Raw genomic sequence first — 25,976 nt, 5'->3', positions numbered from 1 at the left:
TATTGTGTTTTCTATATCGGGCGTCAGTGAGTGTGAGTTATTAAAGAAGAACTGGAAGCCAGCAGAATGGCAGTTGGCCTTTTGTTTGCCAATTAACTTTTAACAGTATTCTCCAGACAGACAGACAGACAGATAGACAGACAGACAGGGCTCTGCTCGGGGCACTGAGAGAGACACCACTACAGCATGGCATATTTTGCTTTGCTTGGCTGTGTTTCAGTGACCAGGAGTGATATAGTTGAAGAGCTGTTGGCTGGGGAGAGGAATGGGAATGTGAGGATGGTGCCAGGTACCCACCCTACCCCTGCACTTCCAACCAACTCCCTATGGCTCCTCGATGGCAGGCTTTGTCTGTGCATCACACACAGACTCATTAACATACGCACACACACACACACACACACACACACACACACACACACACACACACACACACACACACACACACACACACACACACACACACACACAAACACACAAACACACAAACACACAAACGCACACATTACACAAACTGATAAACACACTCAGACAGGTTCTCTACGGTACAGTGAACACCTGTAATTAAAGTGTAGCTAATGTTTTTGTTTGGTAACCTGAGTGAGCGCTGTGTGTTAATCAGCGCCAGGTACCAGGTGTGCCAGGTACCAGACTGTGGCCATGTCCGAATACTGATACTTACATACTACATACTTAAACTGCATACTATGTACTCATTGTTGGATACTATTTAGCGCATTATGTGCGTAAAAAAGTACGCAGTATGCCACGGCAGCAACGCAGTAACGGCTCCTGACTGGCTGAGTAGGTGGGGCGGAGGCGAGTACAGGTGGATTTTTCCAAATTAAACAGACATGCATTGCACTAACAGGCCTGGTCATTTCCAATTTGATTAATATCTCTAAACTCTGAATATAATATGCATGGAGTTATAGGCCTATTCAGGCTGGTTATACAGTGCCTTGCGAAAGTATTCGGCCCCCTTGAACTTTGCGACCTTTTGCCACATTTCAGGCTTCAAACATAAAGATATAAAACTGTATTTTTTTGTGACGAATCAACAACAAGTGGGACACAATCATGAAGTGGAACGACATTTATTGGATATTTCAAACTTTTTTAACAAATCAAAAACTGAAAAATTGGGCGTGCAAAATTATTCAGCCCCTTTACTTTCAGTGCAGCAAACTCTCTCCAGAAGTTCAGTGAGGATCTCTGAATGATCCAATGTTGACATAAATGACAAATGATGATAAATACAATCCACCTGTGTGTAATCAAGTCTCCGTATAAATGCACCTGCACTGTGATAGTCTCAGAGGTCCGTTAAAAGTGCAGAGAGCATCATGAAGAACAAGGAACACACCAGGCAGGTCCGAGATACTGTTGTGAAGAAGTTTAAAGCCGGATTTGGATACAAAAAGATTTCCCAAGCTTTAAACATCCCAAGGAACTCTGTGCAAGCGATAATATTGAAATGGAAGGAGTATCAGACCACTGCAAATCTACCAAGACCTGGCCGTCCCTCTAAACTTTCAGCTCATACAAGGAGAAGACTGATCAGAGATGCAGCCAAGAGGCCCATGATCACTCTGGATGAACTGCAGAAATCTACAGCTGAGGTGGGAGACTCTGTCCATAGGACAACAATCAGTCGTATATTGCACAAATCTGGCCTTTATGGAAGAGTGGCAAGAAGAAAGCCATTTCTTAAAGATATCCATAAAAAGTGTTGTTTAAAGTTTGCCACAAGCCACCTGGGAGACACACCAAACATGTGGAAGAAGGTGCTCTGGTCAGATGAAACCAAAATTGAACTTTTTGGCAACAATGCAAAACGTTATGTTTGGCGTAAAAGCAACACAGCTGAACACACCATCCCCACTGTCAAACATGGTGGTGGCAGCATCATGGTTTGGGCCTGCTTTTCTTCAGCAGGGACAGGGAAGATGGTTAAAATTGATGGGAAGATGGATGGAGCCAAATACAGGACCATTCTGGAAGAAAACCTGATGGAGTCTGCAAAAGACCTGAGACTGGGACGGAGATTTGTCTTCCAACAAGACAATGATCCAAAACATAAAGCAAAATCTACAATCGAATGGTTCAAAAATAAACATATCCAGGTGTTAGAATGGGCAAGTCAAAGTCCAGACCTGAATCCAATCGAGAATCTGTGGAATGAACTGAAAACTGCTGTTCACAAATGCTCTCCATCCAACCTCACTGAGCTCGAGCTGTTTTGCAAGGAGGAATGGGAAAAAATGTCAGTCTCTCGATGTGCAAAACTGATAGAGACATACCCCAAGCGACTTACAGCTGTAATCGCAGCAAAAGGTGGCGCTACAAAGTATTAACTTAAGGGGGCTGAATAATTTTGCACGCCCGATTTTTCAGTTTTTGATTTGTTAAAAAAGTTTGAAATATCCAATAAATGTCGTTCCACTTCATGATTGTGTCCCACTTGTTGTTGATTCTTCACAAAAAAATACAGTTTTATATCTTTATGTTTGAAGCCTGAAATGTGGCAAAAGGTCGCAAAGTTCAAGGGGGCCGAATACTTTCGCAAGGCACTGTAGGTAGACTGTCACACTCAACCTATACTGTAGTCCATACAGCCCATCTATCCTATTTAAAAAGGACTGACGACAGAAACAGATCATTTGGTTAAATTTCAACATATTTAATAGTGAAACTAAAGTGCTGTAACGTATATGAGTTCAACTAAATAGCCATGTACACACACCAAAACTGTTAAAATGCTTAAATTAAAAGACTATTGCACAGAAAACGTGGACTGTCGGGTGCATCGTAAATTCAGAACCGCAGGACAGCAACATAATAAACTAAACCACTGATCATTGGGAACCATCCATAAATTAAATAATTAAATGGGTAGCCTACAAAACTAAAACAATTCAAGTGTCTAAATCAAAAGGCCTGACTAACATGACATCAATACCACATCCTGAGTCCACGGTGCCGACACATTAACAAATCAAAAGGCCTGACTAACATGACATCAATACCACATCCTGAGTCCACGGTGCCGACACATTAACAAATCAAAAGGCCTGACTAACATGACATCAATACCACATCCTGAGTCCACGGTGCCGACACATTAACAAATCAAAAGGCCTGACTAACATGACATCAATACCACATCCTGAGTCCACGGTGCCGACACATTAACAAATCAAAAGGCCTGACTAACATGACATCAATACCACATCCTGAGTCCACGGTGCCGACACATTAACAAATCAAAAGGCCTGACTAACATGACATCAATACCACATCCTGAGTCCACGGTGCCGACACATTAACAAATCAAAAGGCCTGACTAACATGACATCAATACCACATCCTGAGTCCACGGTGCCGACACATTAACAAATCAAAAGGCCTGACTAACATGACATCAATACCACATCCTGAGTCCACGGTGCCGACACATTAACAAATCAAAAGGCCTGACTAACATGACATCAATACCACATCCTGAGTCCACGGTGCCGACACATTAACAAATCAAAAGGCCTGACTAACATGACATCAATACCACATCCTGAGTCCACGGTGCCGACACATTAACAAATCAAAAGGCCTGACTAACATGACATCAATACCACATCCTGAGTCCACGGTGCCGACACATTAACAAATCAAAAGGCCTGACTAACATGACATCAATACCACATCCTGAGTCCACGGTGCCGACACATTAACAAATCAAAAGGCCTGACTAACATGACATCAATACCATATCCTGAGTCCACGGTGCCGACACATTAACAAATCAAAAGATGGTTTAGTATTTCGTTTAAAAGCTCTGACGAAGGCCAAGAGAACAATAAACACTTTTCAATGAGAAAACAGAAAGCCCCATAAAAAAATATAACCAATTCTTCTGTTTTCAAAGATGTATCCGACGACGCAATACTAATTTTAAGGAGAACAAAAATAACTTATCCTACATTTGAACACCACTGCAGGAGCTTTGCTATTCAGCATCTTCCCAATTAAGTAGCCAAGGTTGTTGTTTGGCTACTTGAACAGAACTAGGGCCTATCACCTCCAGCCCACCTCTTCCAATGCATTATGTAAAAGTATTAATGTATTTGTACTACATGAAGAATAAAAAGGAACACGATTGAAGTCGGAAGTTTAAATACATACATTTAAACTCAGTTTTTCACCATTCCTGAGATTTAATCCTAGTAAAAATTCCCTTCTTAGGTCAGTTAGGATCACTACTTTATTTTAAGAATGTGAAATGTCAGATTAATAGTAGACAGAATTATTAATTTCAGCTTTTATTTATTTCATCACATTCCCAGTGGGTCAGAAGTTTACATACACGCTATTAGTACTTGGTAGCATTGCCTTTAAATTGTTTAACTTGGGTCAATCGTTTCGGGTAGCTTTTCACAAGCTTCCCACAATAAGTAGGGTGAATTTTGGCCCACTCCTCCTGACAGAGCTGGTGTAACTGAGTCAGGTTTGTAGGCCTCCTTGCTCGCACACGCTTTTCAGTTCGGCCCATAAATGTTCTATGGGATTGAGGTCAGGGCTTGAGATGGCCACTCCAATACCTTAACTTTGTTGGCCTTAAGCCATTTTGCCACAACTTAGGAAGTATGCTTGGGGTTATTGTCCATTTGGAAGACCCCTTTTCAACCAAGCTTTAACTTCCTGACTGATGTCTTGAGATGTTGATTCAATATATCCACATCATTTTCCATCCTCATGATGCCATCTATTTTGTGAAGTGCACCTGACGGCTGCGTGGTCCCATGGTGTTTATACTTGCGTACTATTGTTTGTACAGATGACCTTCAGTTGTTTGGAAATTGCTCCCAAGGATGAACCAGACTTGTGGAGGTCTACAATTTTTTTTTTTCTCAGGTCTTGGCTGATTTCTTTTGATTTTCCCATGATGTCAAGCAAAGAGGAACTGAGTGTGAAAGGTGGGCCTTGAAATAAATCCACAGGTACACCTCCAATTGAATCAAATTACGTCAATTAGCCTGTAAGAAAAAGTCATGACATCATTTTCTGGAATTTTCCAAGCTGTTTAAAGGCACAGTCAACTTAGTGTATGTAAAGTTCTGACCCACTAGAATTGTGATACAGTGAATTATAAGTGAAATAATCTGTCTGTAAACAATTGTTAGAAAAAAATACTTGTGTCATGTACAAAGTAGATGTCCTAACCGACTTACCAAAACTATAGTTTGTTAAAACTTCTTTGGGACAGGGGGCCGTATTTTCACGTACGGATGAAAAGTGTGTCCAAAGTAAACTGCCTGCTACTCAGACCCAGAAGCTAAGATATGCATGTTACTTGGATATTTGGATAGAAAACACTCTGAAGTTTCTAAAACTGTTTGAATCATGTCTGTGAGTATAACAGAACTTATTTAGCAGGCGAAACCCCGAGGACAAACCGTTCAGATTTTTTTTGTTTTTGAGGTCACTCTCTTTTCAATGGTTTTTCATTGGGAATCCAGATTTCTATCGCTTCCACTGGATGTCAACAGTCTTTAGAAATTGGTTGAGGTTTTTCCTTTGAGAAATGAAGAAGTAACACTGTTCAGAATGAGGCTCGAGGGAAGTGTACTCTTTGTTAAAGGCGCGTGACCTGAAAGCACGCTCCACATTGTTTTCCTCCGGTATTGAACACAGTATATCCCGTCTTCAATTTTATTATTTACGTAAAAAAATACCTAAAGTTGCATTACAAAAGTAGTTTGAAATGTTTGGACAATGCTTACAGGTTTGAGATATTTTGTATTCACGTTGCACAAGTTGGAACCGGTGTTTTTCTGGATCAAACGCGCCAAATAAATGGACATTTTGGATATATATCAACGGAATTAATCGAACAAAAGGACCATTTGTGATGTTTATGGGACATATTGGAGTGCCAACAGAAGACGCTCGTCAAAGGTAAGGCATGATTTTTATATTTTTATTTCTGCGTTTTGTGTCGCGCCTGCAGGGTTGAAATATGCTTTTCTCTCTTTGTTTACTGGGGTGCTATCCTCAGATAATAGCATCGTTTGCTTTCTCGGTAAATCATTTTTGAAATCTGACACGTTGGCTGGATTCACAACAAGTGTAGCTTTAATTTGGTATATTGAATGTGTGATTTCATCAAAGTTAAATTTTATAGTAATTTATTTGAATTTGGCGCTCTGCATTTTCACTGGATGTTGGCCAGGTGGGACGCTACCGTCCCACATATCCCAGAGAGGTTAAAGCTGAAAAGAGCATGACATCCGGACATTTAAAGTTTACTCGATTTTCAAAATGACGCATACTTTTTTTAATAGGAATGACGGCCTACTATTTAGTATGCAAGTATGGGTATTCAGACGGCCTGTGTGTGTCAGTTAGTGCCAGTTACCAGGTGCCTTGGGTAGGGAGCTCACCTGGACTCCTCCAGCAGTACTAGCAGGCGGCAGCGTGGTGTCTCGGTGGCAGCGATATGACCCAGCGTCCCAAACAGACGCTCTGCAGAGATCATGTCATTCATGGTCACCTGATGCACACACACACCCAATATAAATGCATTCACATACCCACAAGGGAAAAGGAAAAGGGTATCAGCTAACACATTGTTCAGAACATTACAGCACAAATATGCTGAATGAAAAAACATGTTAGATTTTTTCTTGTGTTTAGGTGGACCTGACCTCCAGGTTGTTGATCTTGTGCAGGTTGAAGTGGTGCAGGCGGTAGATGAGGAAGGATCTCCACAGGGAAAGGCTGACTACAGGGTTCCCCTGTGGGTGGATGGTCAGCTGGTCCAGACGTCTCACCTGGGCCAGAGCAGCCAGCTGGGGAAGACGGCTGACGTTGGTCTCCAGGAAAATCAGATGCTGTATGGAGGAGACCATAATAAGTCAGGAAACCAGTCAATGAGTGGCCATATCAGTATCCTATTGGCCAATGACAACCTTCAGTTTAGAACCCCAACAGAGACCATGTGTTACCATGGTGAGAATATGACTCCTATCATAGTAGCCAATGAGAAGACCCTTTATTGAACAGTATGTAATCTGTAGCAAATGTGTTCTCACAGATAGGTTGGGGAACTTGACCCTTATGCGTGGCAGTGTTGGCACGATCGCATCAAAGTGGATGTAGCGGAAGGCTATGACAGTGACGGCCCCTGCAGTCTGGACCCCCCAGCCTCTCTCCAGGGCCTCCAGTGCTCCGAGGCCGAACAGGCGCAGGGTTTCCCCATCCAACTCCGCCAGGTGGCTGTCTGACAGGGAGAGGCTCTGCAGGTTGACACCCCCTGCCTCCAGGAGCCTGGAACACACAGAGAAACAGACAGTCAGCACACACACCTGAGGATGGGGACCTGATTTGTTAAGGAGGGTGCCCAGCCCCCCTTAGTAATTTGAAACATGATGATGGCTCCCCAGGTACATTAAGTAATACCCACCTGGCCAACCCTCCACCCACCTGGCTCAGTCACAAGTTTCCAGGATCATTAAGACAAAGGTATCTTAGTTTACATGTGTCTGAAGAAGTGGGCCAATCAGTGGATGGGAGAGAAACAGCAGTGAGCAGGGTAATCAGAATTAAGTGAATGTAACATTTGTCTTTCAATGCTGCCTAATTTCTCTCCATTCTCTGTGACAACAGTTGAAGTGCCCTTCCCTGATAAGGAGTCGTGAGAGTAGAGAATCAGGATGAGTCTCAGGGAGACATGATCTCTCTGTCCCTGTTGGAGCCTCACTAGCTGCCCTGGGTCTCTCTGCCTTCTCTCCCTGCCTCCCAGTCTGCTGACACTCAGGGGACCTGCTGCATACCTGAGGATCATATAGCTCCACGGACCAGCAGTCCACACCAGACATTAGAGTTCACCCACCAACAACCTAATCAGTCTATTCATATTTCACAACCTTAGAATGTAACATGTCGCAGAACATGGAAAAAGAAAACACAAAGGAGGATTAATCCTGACACTATTGGAGCTGTAATCCTATAGGCCAAGTCTTGTTGGGCTGATTGTTACAGAGTCAGGGGAGTGAAACAAGGCTTCTTTAAAAAGCCATCGTTGTTGTCACACACCAAACCTGATCCCCTGGAGGTCACTTCTCACTCTCTAGAGGACTGAAGACTGACTCCTACCCTCCTCTCATATCTCTGTCTGCTGGCCCCTTTCAGTGCATCTAAGACCTGGCAAGATGCTGTCCAGGTAAGCAGAGACAAAAAACAGAGAGGAAACAAGGAGAGTGGTCTGACAACCTGTAAGAGAGGCTTTGTACTGTGAGCAAGAACAGGAAGAAGAGATGATACAAAGATGGTCAGACAGGTGTGCTGACCCAGAAAGAGAGGGCTAAAGACAACAGGTATGGTTCTGGTACAAATGAAGGTGTATTGGAACAGAGGAGAGATTAAATATCTGATTGACTTGTGATGATCATGTAATAACCATGGCGGGACATTCTAAAGACCACTATCAAGGCTGTGGCTGCAGAGGGGCACAAGGGAGCAGTTTGTTAACAATCTGCAGGGTTACAGGGCAAGAGTTGCCCTAGGAGAAATAAAGTTGAATGTGAGCCAGAGAGATTCAGGACACCAGGGTTAAAGGTCACATAGCTACAGTGTTAAGCCGTGTTAAGGCCACCATGACTACTGTCTCTCTATAGGACCTCCCGTGTGTGTGTGTGTGTGTGTGTGTGTGTGTGTGTGTGTGTGTGTGTGTGTGTGTGTGTGTGTGTGTGTGTGTGTGTGTGTGTGTGTGTGTATGCGTGTGTGTATGCGTGTCTATGCATGCATGCGTGCGTGTGTGTTTGCGTGCGTGCGTGCAGTGAGTGAGTGAGTGAGAGTCAGTGAACTGCCCATGGCTGCCTCAGAGTTCAGTCATTAACGCCTGCTGTAATACAGACGGACGGACGGATGCACACACACACACACACACACACACACAGGGAAACCCAGGCCCCACGGAGCAGAGCGGACAGGCACCCGTCAGTGAAAGACGGTGCTAATCTTCAGGACAGGTGGCTTTGCCAAAGGTACTAAATCAAAAGCAGTTGGACAGACAGACAGAGACAGATAGAGAGAGATAGATAGACAGAGAAAGTGAGAGAGACCAAGAGAGAGAGAGAGAGAGAGAGAGAGAGAGAGAGAGAGAGAGAAAGGAGACACAGGGTAACATGTAGTTAGAGTAAAGAAGAGTGATGGTAACTTTTCATCCCTTTCTGAGGAAGTCTGGAAGCATGCCATCAGCCCACTCTGCACTCTGTCATGTATTGTTCCTGGTAATCACTCTTGATAGACTGCCAGGTGCCTCCAAATCTCCTCCTGAAACTCTTTGTGCCCTCATAGCCTCTTGGAGGAAGAGGAGACACAAAGATGATCAAACTGAGGAGTCTAACTGTGGAAAACATTTCCTGATGTGTTCAGCAGCTCTGAACAAAAATGCAATTATCTGGATCTAATCCAGCAGGAGCTTCAAAACTATGTCTGTCATTTCTGAGCAGCTATAACCCATCAATTTGACATGTATTAAATGAGCCTACATGTGTCTCCAATTGTCTAGCTACAGTATGATAGCACCACATAAGAAACATGGTTATTTAGCTTGTCATGATGTGAGAAGAACCTTTCAACATTTTCTAAACTGAAAGAAAAATAAAATTGTTCAAGCAATTTCTCTATTAGCATGGTAGCAGATCTGTACAGTGTCTGCAATAAAGCAATATAGAGACAGATCTGGAACCAGGGTATTTCTGTATATCTCTCCTGGCATGATGTAGACAAAGATCTGGAACCAGGCTAATTTGGTGTATATTTGGCATGATAGGTAGCCTAGTGGTTAGAGCGTTGGACTTGTAGCCGAAAATCTGTCGTTCTGCCCCTGAACAAGGCAGTTAACCCACTGTTCCTAAGCCGTCATTGAAAATAAGAATTTGTTCTTTGTTCATGCCAAGTTAAATATAGGTAAAATAAATTAAAAATGATGTAGACACAGATCTGGAACAAGGCTATTTCTGTGTATCTATGGCATTATGTAGACACAGATCTGGAACCAGACTATTTCTCTGTCTATGGCATGATGTAGACACAGATCTGGAACCAGGCTTTTTCTGTGTCTATGGCATGATGTAGACACAGATCTGGAACCAGACTATTTCTGTGTATCTTTGACATGATGTAGACACAGATCTGGAACCAGACTATTTCTGTGTATATTTGACATGATGTAGACACAGATCTGGAACCAGACTATTTCTGTGTCTATGGCATGATGTAGACACAGATCTGGAACCAGGCTATTTCTGTGTATCTTTGACATGATGTAGACACAGATCTGGAACCAGACTATTTCTGTGTATCTTTGACATGATGTAGACACAGATATGGAACCAGACTATTTATGTGTATCTTTGACATGATGTAGACACAGATCTGGAACCAGAATATTTCTGTGTATATTTGACATGATGTAGACACAGATCTGGAACCAGAATATTTCTGTGTATCTTTGACATGATGTAGACACAGATCTGGAACCAGAATATTTCTGTGTATATTTGACATGATGTAGACACAGATCTGGAACCAGGCTATTTCTGTGTATATTTGGCATGATGTAGATGTAACATTTATTAAATTAAGTGTTATGGTTTATTGAAGTGTTTCTGAGTGGTGGTGGCATCAGATTCTCTCGCTCATTCCCACACTTCCTTCTCTCATCATAAGTAGAACTTGAAGATTGATGTGCTTGCCCCTCCACCTGCTTGGAGACCCAGCGTGCCACTGTATTAATGAATATATACATAGCATGTGGGCACTGATGTCTCCCCTCTAACTCTCTGGCCAGCCCCAATATTGGATTTCTGGGTAATATCTCTTCCCTCCTGTCATATCTCAAGGGAACAGAGAATGAATGAATCTTCCTCTAGTCTGCTCACAAAGGAATATAAAACAGAGGCTACTATCCAGCAGTCGGACGGGCACGGGCACACACACACACACACACAGACACGCAAGCTTGTTCCTGCACGCACGCACGCTCACACACACACACACAGACACGCAAGCTTGTTCCTGCACGCACGCTCACACACGCAAGCTTGTTCCTGCACGCACGCACGCTCACACACACACACGCAAGCTTGTTCCTGCACGCACGCACGCACGCTCACACACACACACACACACACACACACACACACACACACACACACACACACACACACACACACACACACACACACACACAAAATTCACTAAGCACTCACAGAGACAACCATTCTCCTATTCCATCTCTCATCCCAACACACTAAAAGGGGTTCCCTCCTTCCTCCATTCTAAATGCACTGTCAACATTTGCTCTTGTCTTAATTCTTCTCCAGCTCGGGTCGCGCTGCTAATGACAAACAGAGATGACATCACGTTTCCCTTTACCTGCTGAGGGGCAGGGTCCCATTTCAGTCAACCCATATCATCTACCACTCCAGCTTAGTGTGGAAAGGGGAGCTTGAAAAGGCCATTGACTATACTGATAAACACCTACAGCATAAATACACCAATTCTAGCCAACTAGGTATAATTGCACAAGGTTAACCAAGGTTCATGCCTCTGTGTGACAAGTGTTCTGAAATTACAACGTGCATGACTTTCACTGGGCACAGTGAGCTAGTTTCTCAAGGGAAGTGAAATCAAACGATTCCACTAACCTGCAGATTGCTCCATCACATCTATTCATGTTTATGTGGTTGTTAATTATTCAGCAGGACTTTAGCTGGCCCTCTCTCACATGCTCTTATAAAGACGATGATCCATGTGTCTTCATATGGCAGCAGCAGTAACGTGTGAACTGTCACACACTGATTTTTCTGTGATGAATGTGAACATTGCCGGTCACACCCAGGGAACAACAGATAGCATATCCAGAGCTAATGGATCTAATGATGCGGACGCCAGCGGTTATTCTTTCTCAGAAGCAATGTGGGGACAAAGCAGAGGGCAGCCTCCAGGCCCTCCATCTCTCAGAGAGGAAAACCCTCCACACCAGGGGGTCCCCCTGCTCCCCCTGCCCCCTCCCCGGTCCCAGAGCAGAACCAGATGTGGAGGACAGAGACAGACAGGCCCAGCTCTGCAGCTCTGCCCAGCGTGTGGGAATGAAGAACTCTGTCTGTCTTTGAGGATTAAGGAGGAATATACCGGATCAAGACAGACTATCAATCCAGAGATAAAGCAAATCATTCATGCATTGATTGTTAACTTCATGGAGTTTTCACAAATTCACACCTCCACAGAGGCTGGTAATCCCTTACCATGGGATGACAGAGGGTCATACCCGTAGAACATCACATCTATAAATCACTGCTCAGTCCATCTATCATCTCCTCTTTTATACCTTCAGGAATAGGAATATTCCCATGGGCATGTTTACTGTAAAATATCTACTGTAAGACATCCAAAGGAGTGAATACCAAGCATCACAAACATACCTCCACTACATGAAACAGACAGAGAGCTGACAAACTGCACTTAGACAAAGGACAGTACGAGGTTATAGATGTAAAACACCATAAAATGGTTCTTCTCTTTTATCCTATTGGATTGTGCACAACAATAAAAACTGGTTAAGGTTACACATAAGCAGACCACACCGTATGGTGAATCACTTGAGCCCTAGCCTTGGCCCCTTTCGCGACACAAACTGCTATAAGTGAGCCTATAAGGGAATTAGGGCCATGAAGGATTGCGCTTCTGGGACATTTTCATATCCTGGAGCAAGAAAGCAACATGTAATAATAGTGGTTGACACAGCCACAGTGTCCATCTCAGCCTGACCCCTTTTAACTCACAGGCCTGGTATACAGTCCCTCCAGGAGAAGTTAGAGCCTGCAGCACGGGGGCTAAGCCTGGTCAGGCCAGGCCAGGCTGGGGGAATGGCCATATGGAGAACAAGGCAATGAAACAGAGTGAAGGTCTCACCCTCTAACCCTCACAATAAAATTAGCTAGCTAAGTAATGGGGCCCTGTGCAGTTTTGTGAAAACCATCAGAGTAACGACTAACGAGTGTTAGAGGGTGAAATTATGAGTGTGTAAAGCAGAGGGAACCATGTCTCTATGGAGAGAACCGTTATAGAAAAGGGATATCCTTTTGTATGCTAGTTTATAATGTAGACCGTCCACAGGAGGCTGGTGAAGGGAGGACGGCTCATAATAATGGCTGGAATGGAGGGAATGGAATGGTATTAAACCATATAGAAACCATGTGTTTGATGTGTTTGATATTATTCCATTAATTCCGTTCCAGCCATTACAATGAACCGTCCTCCCCAGTTAAGGTGCCACCAGCCACCTGTGGTAGACACCAGTCATCTGACACATATGGAACCCAGGAGAATGAAACAAAATCCTCAAATGTGCCATACAACCATACAGTTTTATTGGCTAAACTTTAAATAATTATAATGTGTGAACAATTATAACGGGACCATGTTTTCTTGCATTGGAAGAATGTTTACATTCCAATATCCTATCCCCTGTGAGTATGCGTATCTGCTGAGGGGAGGAATGGCTCATAATAATGGCTGGAATAGAGCAAATGGAATGGCATCAAACACCTGGAAACCATGTGATTGATGTATTTGATACCATTCCACCAATTCCGTTCCAGCCATTACCACCACCAACCTCCTGTGATGTGTATGTATTCCTGGATGTGGTGTAGTACCAACTTGGGGTCTCGAGGACTGTTGGGGCGACTGGTGGAGCGCATCCGGGTCTCACTGCCCCCTGTTGCCCTGTCCAGAGCCGACACTGGACTCACCCGTCTGGCAGAACAGAAAACATATTATGTATACCTCTATAACAGTCCTGCAACTATAACTACTGTCTTCCAGAGCCCAAAGTGCCACCCCTATGTATGGCCCCTCCCCCCTAACGTTACCTGAGCTGCTCCTCCGGAGAAGGTTCCAGTGCAAGGCCATTGGTCTGGGCTGGGCTGTGGGCGGGGCTTGCCTCAGGGCTGGTTTCTTCCTTGGCTCCGTTCTGAGCCGGAAGCTCCAGGCAGGCCCTGACCCCCTCCCACTGCAGTGCTGCATTACGGATGGCCAGACGCCGCTTCTCCTGCACACACACATAAACGCACGCAGACAGGCCCACAGACGATCACACGCGCACACATGCATGCACACACACACACACGTGCGCACACAGGGAACAGAGCAGGGTTCAGTTGGTATTGGTCCTCAGCAGGGCACACAGAGGACAGGATGATATTATGAAACTGACTGTCTCTCTCCTGCTTCAGCCTACAGACAAAGATATTCCACCTGCCTTGCTTGTCACTGAGGAGTCCTGAGACTTGAGCCCAAGTTGAGTGTAGAACTGCTGAGGCACAACATGAGCAGGACTCTATGAACACAAATACACATGTACTGTTTATCTTCAAAAATGAAAACTTCAAATGTTATTCTAACTGATAGACTGTCACTTAGCTTACATTACTTACAAACATGCCTATCTTACCAATACCTAGTCTCCCATAGTTACAAAGGCTTTGTCTGTAATAACAAGGTACAATTTGTGTGTGCTGTACTGTAAATGCCCCATATCTCTCAACAACTGTCTCAGCATTACTGCAGCAGCAGAATCCGTGTTGACTGTAGCAGGGGCAGCAGCAGTACTTCTGTGCCACCCCCACCCTGCAGCAAGGAAGAATGCAGCTCTCTCTCTCTCTTTCTCTTTCGATTTCATAATATTTTTGCCTTTATTCAGTTCAGTTTTGGAATGGAATGGAATGCTCCACTCCCACACACAGGGGACGGCTGGCAAACAGGATTGATAATTCTGAGACTACATGAACCCTCACAGAGCATTCCATTTATCAATTTTTCCTCAACTAGCTCAATTGGATTACACAGAGGCAATTAAACTTCCTTCAGAACCCTTTCTGATCTCTCAGTATGGATCATTAAAAGCAGCAGTAAGGCAGGAACACACACATCAATATATATAAACGCAACATGTATACAGTGCCTTGCGAAAGTATTCGGCCCCCTTGAACTTTGCGACCTTTTGCCACATTTCAGGCTTCAAACGTAAAGATATAAAACTGTATTTTTTTGTGAAGAATCAACAACAAGTGGGACACAATCATGAAGTGGAACGACATTTATTGGATATTTCAAACTTTTTTAACAAATCAAAAACTGAAAAATTGGGCGTGCAAAATTATTCAGCCCCTTTACTTTCAGTGCAGCAAACTCTCTCCAGAAGTTCAGTGAGGATCACTGAATGATCCAATGTTGACCTAAATGACTAATGATGATAAATACAATCCACCTGTGTGTAATCAAGTCTCCGTATAAATGCACCTGCACTGTGAAAGTCTCAGAGGTCCGTCAAAAGCGCAGAGAGCATCATGAAGAACAAGGAACACACCAGGCAGGTCCGAGATACTGTTGTGAAGAAGTTTAAAGCCGGATTTGGATACAAAAAGATTTCCCAAGCTTTAAACATCCCAAGGAGCACTGTGCAAGCGATAATATTGAAATGGAAGGAGTATCAGACCACTGCAAATCTACCAAGACCTGTCCGTCCCTCTAAACTTTCAGCTCATACAAGGAGAAGACTGATCAGAGATGCAGCCAAGAGGCCCATGATCACTCTGGATGAACTGCAGAGATCTACAGCTGAGGTGGGAGACTCTGTCCATAGGACAACAATCAGTCGTATATTGCACAAATCTGGCCTTTATGGAAGAGTGGCAAGAAGAAAGACATTTCTTAAAGATATCCATAAAAAGTGTTGTTTAAAGTTTGCCACAAGCCACCTGGGAGACACACCAAACATGTGGAAGAAGGTGCTCTGGTCAGATGAAACCAAAATTGAACTTTTTGGCAACAATGCAAGACGTTATGTTTGGCGTAAAAGCAACACAGCTGAACACACCATCCCCACTGTCAAACATGGTGGTGGCAGCATCATGGTTTGGGCCTGCTTTTCTTCAGCAGGGACAGGGAAGATGGTTAAAATTGATGGGAAGATGGATGGAGCCATGCAAAAGACCTGAGACTGGGACGGAGATTTGTCTTCCAACAAGACAATGATCCAAAACATAAAGCAAAATCTACAATGGAATGGTTCAAAAATAAACATATCCAGGTGTTAGAATGGCCAAGTCAAAGTCCAGACCTGAATCCAATCGAGAATCTGTGGAAAGAACTGAAAACTGCTGTTCACAAATGCTCTCCATCCAACCTCACTGAGCTCGAGCTGTTTTGCAAGGAGGAATGGGAAAAAATTTCAGTCTCTCGATGTGCAAAACTGATAGAGACATACCCCAAGCGACTTGCAGCTGTAATCGCATCAAAAGGTGGCGCTACAAAGTATTAACTTAAGGGGGCTGAATAATTTTGCACGCCCAATTTTTCTGTTTTTGATTTGTTAAAAAAGTTTGAAATATCCAATAAATGTCGTTCCACTTCATGATTGTGTCCCACTTGTTGTTGATTCTTCACAAAAAAATACAGTTTTATATCTTTATGTTTGAAGCCTGAAATGTGGCAAAAGGTCGCAAAGTTCAAGGGGGCCGAATACTTTCGCAAGGTACTGTATATAAATATATAAACGCAACATGTAAAGTGTTGGTCCCATGTTTCATGATCTGAAATAAAAGATCCCAGAAAAGGTTCCATACGCACAAAAATATTATTTCTCTCACATTTGTTTACATCCCTGTTGGTGAGCATTTCTCCTTTGCCAAGATAATCCATCCACCTGACAGGTGTGGCATATCAAGAAGCTGATTAAACAGCATGATCATTACACACGTGCACCTTATGCTGGGGACAATAAAAGGTCACTGTAAAATGTGCAGTTTTGTCACACAACACAATGCCACAGATGTCTTAAGTTTGACTGCAGCAATGTCCACCAGAGCTGTTTCCAGAGAATTGAATGTTCATAAGCCGTCTCTAACGTCGTTTTAGAGAATATGTCAGTACATCCAACTGGCCTCACAACTGCTGACCACATTTAACCACGCCAGACCAGGACCTACACATTCGGCTGAGACCAGCCGGTCGGACAGATAAAGAAACGGAGGAGTATTTCTGTCTGTAATAAAGCCATTTTTTATGGGGAAAAACTCATTTGGATTGGCTGGGCCTGGCTCCCCAGTGCGTGTGCCTGGCTCCATAGTGGGTGGGCCTATGCCCTCACAGGCCCACCCATGGTTGCGCCCCTGCCCAGTCATGTGAAATCCATAGATTAGGGTCCAATGAATTTATTTAAATTGTCTGATTTCCTTATATGAATTGTAACTCAGTTAAATTGTAGAAATTGTTGCATGTTGCGTTTATATTTTTGTTCAGTATAGATACAGTACAGTATGCATTCTCTAACACCTACAGTAAAGTACAGATACACATAGATTGAACAAGCATGTTTTGAACTGAAATCATAACCAGCCTCAAACAAAGGTTGGTGGGATCTGATAATCTACAAGAGGAACTGAGCACTTAGAAACCCTGTAGTTAGAACAGTTAGGGAAAAGATAATGGAGGAAAAAGACAAATGACTATTGAAGTGGATTGAAAAACTTTGAGAATTGTAGCAACAGTCACTGTTATTTCAGCCCCCTTGGAAACGTAACTGTTAAAATCTAAACATTTGAAACTTTTTTTTTCTAAACAGAAGACACCAAGCCAAGCCACATAAATGCAAGGTTACTAGGGTATAGTGGGTTGAGCCTTTATCTAGCCTTGGCTTTTCTTCATCTCCCTACTATAATGCTCCCATTGATCAACTCATGGTTGGGCGGTTAATGCAAAGCAGATGACTCCTCTTTACATGACAACCGAACACCACAGTGCATTTCAAGTAGTTAAGAATTAGTGTCCATTAAGGAGCAACCCTCAGAGCGCTTTAGGTATCATCTGAGATAACTGCTTACCGGGACCTCAGCATTAACAGAAATTGCTTACAGACATATGACAGCATATCATACAAGTTGATATACATGATTTGATACATTGTTCAACATCAAAAACGGCCCTCTTGCCCTCTCCTTAAACAATGCACTTATAGTCTAACTCCCACAACATTAGTCATCCTCATCCACTGTCTACAAGGGGTTATGCAGTGTATGTTACATGTGCAATGAGTTTAAACAAAAGCATACCTAACATCCTATTGTATTCATTATAAATCTTAATGGCTAGCAGACGATAAGCATGTTCATATTTTGACTAGTTTTGGCTCTTCATATTGTCATGACATTGGCCTCTATGGGTATAGCAAGCCCATCCCCCTCTCCCTGCCTCCCCCTTTCCTCCTTCAACTAGGTTGCTGTGGTCAGAGAGACGTCGTAAATTCCTGAGAATCTCCTCATGGACACACAGTATAGAGAGAGTAGATTTTAATGGAGAACAAAGGAATTCCTTCCACCTCACAGAACTTGAGGTACGAACAAATGTCATGTTCCGGAGAAAGTATAAAAGATCGGTGAAGAATCCAGCTACGAACTGGTCCATTTGTCACAACTTGGGGGAAGCTCATGGGAGATGGTGTGGCACATTACCATAACGCTGTTTATATAATAGCCTCAGATATGAGGTTTACATCTAATTGTTGCATAAGATGAATGAGTGAGTATGATACTGTTTGTATAATTGTGTAATATGATCTTGGACTGTTTAATGAAGAAAAATACAATTCCCTTTTGATTTGAACTAAATCAGAGGACCGCCCCTGAGCCCAGTTAGGGTCAGACATCCTGGGACAGCCCTCTTCGGCCCTTCCAAATAAAAACCCCACTCGGGTTTTCGATCAGCAGACCGAGCTTACCTCAATTACGAGATAGCTAAAGGTTGCAGACCATGTTTTTCTCCATTAGGGGAGACAAAGGTTGTAGACCATTGCTAAATCTTTTAACCATACCACGTGGTTAAACTCTTAGACTATCGATACCGACAGAATAAGAACAAGTCTTTGATATTAATTACTAGTCTGCAGCTAGGAATTCGGTATCATTGAACGGGAAGAACGACAACCGCCGAAACATGCATTCTATAACGAATGTCACTCTGAACAATCCCCTCTAACCAAAACCTGCGAGAGAGAGGGAGAGAGACGGACAATTCTACAAAATAAATGAACTTTTCATCAGCAATCAAGACGACACACTGAGCGTAAATATATATATTGATTGCAATTGTACCCGAATGAGTGAGCGTTCATGTGCAAAGGATTAGCATTTCAATTGTTATAATTATCACTCTGTAGTGACTTCTTACTCGAATCCCACTTCCCCTTTTGTCTAACAAGCCGCCATGCCGGTTTAGGCCACTAGGGCACATTCTCCTATCATTTCATGTAACCACATTTACCTTGTTTGTTTATGCCTTTCTGTGAATTACTTAGTTAGTAATAAATAAATGATTTAAGACAATTGATGTAGGGATGACTCATAGTGAAGACTGGGTTTGTGCAGATAACCAACAATTTACGACGTTTGGAATGAGACTAACGTGAGGTAAAATAAATAATTCATTCATTCGAAGACTAATTGATCAGATAAAATATCTGAATAGTTATTTTAGGAAATGATAACTTTGTAATCTGAATATTTTTCCGTGGTGCCCCGACTTCCTAGTTAATTAGTTACGTGATTAATAAGTTGATCGCATAATAACTAATTACAGCGAATCTTTGATAAAAACTATCAGTCTTCAGTTAAAATTAATGATAGTAAAGACACGACAATATGAATAAACAGGAAATGTTCTGGAGGTAAAAACGTTTTAACAAACAGCATTGAGGGCCAAGGAGTTTGGTTAATGTCCAAATAATCACTTTCCACAAATTACATCTGTAAGGCTTAATTATGTTGTTGACATGCATCCGGCAGAAAAACTTATATTACACATTAAAAGCCACAGAATATTTGAAATATTTGGTTAATGACTGAAACTCTCACCAGCTAGTCTGCTCAGTCCTTAACACTGACCTGTGACATTATTTGGATTATATTTTATCATTGTGGAAATTGGCCTCTTATGTGACAATCTACCAGCTAACATCAGTTTGATGTCAGAGCAGAAGTATATATTGGTCAGTCAACATGGCGAGATATCTGCGATAGTAACAGTATAGTACAGTATGTTAAACACAAATATGGACAGGGAGTCAACATAGGGAAAGTCAGGTACCTTGTGCATGGCCTGCTTGTGACTCTCCCTCTTCTTCTCATCCTCCTTCCGGGCCGTGACGCAGGCCATACGTCTCTCCTCCTCCTGCAGAAAAGAGGTTCAATATCACAATCAGGGTGTCGCTCCATTCATGGACAAGACTGAATTATTCAACATGAGACAGAGGCACAGTCAGAATAATGAATGTTATGTCAGCTGCAGGTTTTCCCTCTGCAGGAAGGACCAGTTGGAGAGGCAGCATCTCCTGATGCATCACAGGATAATCTGTCTGTCTGATATTCGGCTGCAGCCTCATCTGAACTGAGCCCAGCTGTTTGGGTGTGCCAGGCAGAGCTCCCAGCATGCAATGCACCAGCAGAGACAATCTGAGACTGCCAGCTGAGCTCTAGGGGATGTTTAGCGCTGGCTACTCTGTGACGATTCGGCTGAGAAAGGATTCCTTGATATGGTTCACTCAAAATGCTGCAATGGCTCCAGAATCAAAGCGCTATCTTTCATACCCTTTGCGAAATGTTTTTGCTATAAGGGAAGGTCTTTTATCAAAAACACTTTGTAATAAAAAAGTTAGATTAGTGAAATGTTGTATTTGTTTTATTTTATTAGGATCCCCATTAGCTGTTGCAAAAGCAGCAGCTACTCTTCCTGGGGTCCACACAAAACCTGAAACATAATACAGAATGACATAATACAGAATATCAATAGACAAGAACAGCTCAAGGACAGAGCTACATACATTTTTTTTTAAAGGCACACGTAAACTACATATCAATGCATACACACAAACTATCTAGGTCCAATAGAGGAGAGGCGTTGTGCCGCGAGGTGTTGCTTTATCTGTTTTTTGAAACCAGGTTTGCTGTTTATTTGAGCAATATGAGATGGAAGGAAGTTCCATGCAATAAGGGCTCAAATCAGTTTGAGTAGAGGACCTTAAGTGCCGTCACAACTAGGCTATTTGTAATAGTATCAATAATGCATTGTCATCCTTTCCCACTAATTAGTAGACTAGAACATCAGGTGAAATAACGTTGAAAATCTTTGGTCATTAACACTGTTCATTTCCCCCTGAACAAACCCAGTCTGTTGTGTTGACACAGATATCCCACAAGGAGCAACGGTAACCATTTCCTGGCATCTATTGATTCTATTCTGGCTCAAAGCAAGAGGAGTTCAGCTCCTCCACATCTGCAGCCAGCTTTAACCCTTATTTTACTCATACATTATATCTGCCTGCCTTGGCACTGACAGCAAGTATGTTATATCTCAAACTATGTTACTACCAGTCAGTGCTCATCTGTGGAAAGTTGTACAAATCAGATTGTGATTCTGATCTCAGGAGGACTTGCCCATCCTATTGGCTGCAGGCCCATTCCTCCATATTCTAAGGGCAAGGTGTGTGTGTGGTACCTCAGGGTTCATGTAGCCTACAAGCTCAGACCTGGGTGTTGCCTGCCTGCTTAATAGCTTTCAAATGCATGAACCTCTGAACTCAAGTGTCTCGTATGTATTGTGAATACAATGACATCATGTTTGACAGGCAATTCTGCTTTTATGCCTATGGATATCAAGCATGTGGTAGTGTCAAGGATTCTATAAAGTGTTGCTTTATAGAATCCTTGCCGTATTTACAAGCCAAGGCCAACATGCAGTATTTACAAGCCAATGTGTTGTTATGCCTTGCATGACTACTGAAAATACACACAAAAACACAACCACAGCCATGCAAACTCAACCATATACAAGAATACAGACACACACCGAGCGTATGTCTTACCGTGACACGTTTCATGTCCAGCTGTCTGAGTTGAAGCACACAGCGCAAGGCGGCCTGCTTGTACCATGTCTCCAGGGCTACTGGGTTCCCATCCAGGGTGAGCTCATAAAGGGAGCACGACTCTCCCAGGCAGGCTAGCTCATCAAAACTACACACAGAGTGAGAAAACACACACCACACAGGTCATTAACAACTATCAATGGGACAAATACTATATCAAATCAAATCTAACTTTGTTTGTCACATGCGCCAAATACAACAGGTGTAGACTTTACCCTAAAATGCTTACTTACAAGCACTTAACCAACAATGCAGTTTTAAGAAAATAGAGTTAAGAAAATATTTACTAAATAAATGAAAGTAAAAAAAAATGTAAGTAACACAATAAAATAACAATAATGTGGCTATATATACACGGGGTACTGGTACCGAGTCAATGTGCAGGGGTACAGGTTAGTTAAGTTAATTTGTACATGTAGGTAGGGGTAAAGTGACTATGCATTAATAACAAACAGTGAGTAGCAGCAGTGTACAACAAAAGGGGGGGGTCAAGCAAATAGTCCGGGTGGCCATTTAATGAATTGTTCAGCAGTCTTATGGCTTGGGTGTAGAAGCTGTTAAGGAGCCTTTTGGACCTAGACTTGGCGCTCCAATACCGCTTGCTGTGCGGTAGCAGAGAGAACAGTCTATGACTTGGGTGACTGGAGTCTTTGACAATTTTTTGGGCTTTCCTCAGACATTTTTGGGGCTGCTGAGTGGCACAGCAGTCTAAGGCACTGCATCTCAGTGCTTGAGGCGTCACTACAGACACCCTGGTTCGAATCCAGGCTGTATCACAACCGGCCGTGATTGGGAGTCCCATAGGGCGGAGCACAATTGGCCCAGTGTCGTTCATGTTTGGCCGGTGTAGGCCGTCATGGTAAATAGGAATTTGTTCTTAACTGACTTGCCTAGTTAAATAAAGGTTAAATAAAAATAAAAATATAGGTCCTGGATGGCAGGAAGCTTGGCCCCAGTGATGTACTGGGCTGTAAGCAATACCCTCTGTAGCGCCTTACGGTCAGATGCCGAGCGGTTGCCATACCAGGCGCTGATGCAACTATATGTTAATATAATGAGTAATTCACTTACAAAAGCTCCCCCAAACTCAATTTTTGTTGAATTAACCTTATAATCCATTGGTCGACACTACCACCAGGGAACAGGGCCCGTATTCACAAAGAGTCTCAGATTAGGAATGCTGATCTAGGATCAGGTCCCCTTAGTCCATATAATATTATTAAGGCAAAATGGATCCAATATTACCTCTCCTACCCTAAGACCCTTTTTGAATACCCAGGACCCAGAACTCAACAAAAATAAAACATGGAAACGTGCTAATTGGGCCTGGGACTGGCAGTGGAAGAGGGCATTGAAAGCATCAGACATGGCCTGGGGCTGAGTGAACAGAGTTTGAGATGGGAAGACAATAACTAGGCTAAACAGGGTGGTAGGTAGCCAAGCTAACTAGGGTGGCAGGTGAACTAGTGGTTAGGAGCGTTGGGCCAATGAACGAATGGTCGCTGGTTCAAATCCTCGAGCTGACTAGGTGAAAATAATCGGTCATTGTGTCCTTGAGCAAGACACCTAATCCTAATTGCTCCTGTAAATCACTCTGAATAAGAACTCTGCTCAATGACAAAAATGTATTGTAAACAGTACAGTCGGTTCACCACAAATGTGAATATAAATAGTGTTCTGGGCACTGTTTGCAAAGAGGACTTATGATCGGCCTAATTTGTGATAATGATCGCTTCAACCAAAGGCTTTGCTGAGCCTGGGATGGCTTCTCCCTCAGCTACAGCTATGCAGACGTCAAATAAAGACATGTGTTATCCACCAGGACTTCACTGTGTGATGATTATAGTAGCCTACATTTCTCAGACGATTTAAATCAAAAGGCTCAAGGATCAAATGCAAACCAGATTAGACTAGATGTTGTATTTTGCCATCATTATAGATTTACAGTCGGAAGTTTACATACACCTTAGCCAACTACATTAATACTTAGTTTTTCAGAATTCCTGACATTTAATCCTAGTAAAAAGTCCCTTCTTAGGTCAGTTAGGATCACCACTTTTAAGAATGTGAAATGTCAGAATAATAGTGGAGAGAATGATTTATTTCAGCTTTAATTTAATTTATTTCTTTCACAATCCCAGTGGGTCAGAAGTTTACATAAACTAAATTAGTATTTGGCAGCATTGCCTTTAAATTGCTTAACTTGGGTAAAACGTTTCGGGTAGCCTTCCACAAGCTTCCCACAATAAATTGAGAGAATTTTGGCCCATTCCTCCTGACAGAGCTGGTGTAACTGAGTCAGGTTTGTAGGAGGCCTACGTGCTCGCACACGTTTTTTTCAGTTCTGCCCACAAATGTTCTATGGGATTGAGGTCATGGCTTTGTGATGGCCACTACAATACCTTGACTTTGTTGTCCTTAAGCCATTTTGCCACAACTTTGGAAGTATGCTGGAGGTCATTGTCCATTTGGAAGACCCATTTGCAACCAAGCTTTAACTTCCTGACTGATGTCTTGAGAAGTTGATTCAATATATCCACATCATTTCCCTGCCTCATGCCCCATGCCCCATCTATTTTGTGAAGTGCACCAGTCCCTCCTGCAGCATAGCACCCCCACAACATGATGCTGCCACCCCCGTGCTTCACGGTTGGAATGTTGTTCTTCTGCTTGCAAGTCACCCCCTTTTTCCTCCAAATGTAACGATGGTCATTATGGCCAAACAGTTATATTTTTGTTTCATCAGACCAGAGGACATTTCTCTGAAAAGTACCATCTTTGTCCCCATGTGCAGTTGCAAACCGTAGTCTGGCTTTTTTATGTCTGTTTTGGAGCAGTGGCTTCTTCCTTGCTGAGTGGACTTCAGGTTATGTCGATATAGGACTTGTTTTACTGTGGATATAGATACTTTTGTAACTGTTTCCTCCAGCATCTTCACAAAGTCCTTTGCTGTTGTTGTGGGATTGATTTGCACTTTTTGCACCAAAGTACGTTCATCTCTAGGAGACAGAACATGTCTCCTTCCTGAGCGGTATGGCGGCTGCGTGGTCCCATGGTGTTTGTACTTGTGTACTGTTGTTTGTACAGATGAACGTGGTACCTTCAGGCGTTTGTAAATTGCTCCCAAGGATGAACCAGACTTGTGGAGGTCTACAATTGTTTTCTGAGGTCTTGGCTGATTTCTTTTGATTTTCCCATGATGTCAAGCAAAGAGGCACTGAGTTTTAAGGTAGCTTTGAAATACATCCACATGGGCACCTTCAATTGACTCAAATTATGTCAATTAGCCAAACTGAAGCTTCTAAAATCATGACATCATTTTCTGGAATTTTCCAAGCTGTTTAGTGCATGTACACTTCTGACCCACTGAAATTGTGATAAAGTGAATTATAAGTTAAATAATCTGTCTGTAAACAATTGTTGGAAAAATTACTTGTGTCATGCACAAAGTAGATGTCCTAACCGACTTGCCAAAACTATAGTTTGTTAACAAGACATTTGTGGAGTGGTTGAAAAACAAGTTTTAATGACTCCAACCTAAGTGTATGTAAACTTCTGACTTCAACTGTATATAAGCTTTATGTTTGGGCAAGGCAGGGTTTAAATTATTTATTTACTGCCTAAAACAGAGTGGGCTAGCAAGAGCTGCCATGAGAAATTAATCACATCAGGAGTCAACTGTGGCCCTCTGGACTGGCAACACTGTCTTATTAAATCAGGACTTCACAGGACCGTTTTCACAGGCAGAGACAGTGCTACTTCAGCATTCAGCCTCTGTCCTCCTGACTGAACTCAATGACAACTCCACTGTTTATATAAGGCTAAGGGAGGCAAAAGGCAAAGCCAAAAACCACACAAGGAAAAAAGAGCAGGGGTTTGAAAACACTCCCTCCACAGTAACAAAACAGACTTTCCATTCATGAGACACGCC

General features: G+C 42.8%; 1 protein-coding gene across 1 annotated transcript in view; it reads right to left on the bottom strand.

Moving 5' to 3' along the window:
* The window catches only part of LOC139412228 (leucine-rich repeat-containing protein 49-like), a 58,745-nt gene that overhangs the window by 5,311 nt on the left and 27,458 nt on the right, over positions 1-25,976 (bottom strand). Inside the window, exons 10-17 of the mRNA XM_071159054.1 lie at positions 21,986-22,133; positions 20,212-20,295; positions 14,333-14,410; positions 13,944-14,122; positions 13,732-13,827; positions 7,092-7,326; positions 6,705-6,890; positions 6,441-6,550 (exon numbers count right to left, since the gene is read on the bottom strand). Of these exons, the coding sequence (XP_071015155.1) occupies positions 6,441-6,550; positions 6,705-6,890; positions 7,092-7,326; positions 13,732-13,827; positions 13,944-14,122; positions 14,333-14,410; positions 20,212-20,295; positions 21,986-22,133 (1,116 nt within the window). The remainder of the gene's footprint in view (positions 1-6,440; positions 6,551-6,704; positions 6,891-7,091; positions 7,327-13,731; positions 13,828-13,943; positions 14,123-14,332; positions 14,411-20,211; positions 20,296-21,985; positions 22,134-25,976) is intronic.

Source organism: Oncorhynchus clarkii, chromosome 6, assembly GCF_045791955.1.
Source record: "Oncorhynchus clarkii lewisi isolate Uvic-CL-2024 chromosome 6, UVic_Ocla_1.0, whole genome shotgun sequence".
Lineage (NCBI taxonomy): Eukaryota > Metazoa > Chordata > Actinopteri > Salmoniformes > Salmonidae > Oncorhynchus > Oncorhynchus clarkii.
The sequence above is the reverse complement of the archived record's forward strand: the minus strand, read 5'-3'. Positions and strand labels throughout refer to the sequence as shown.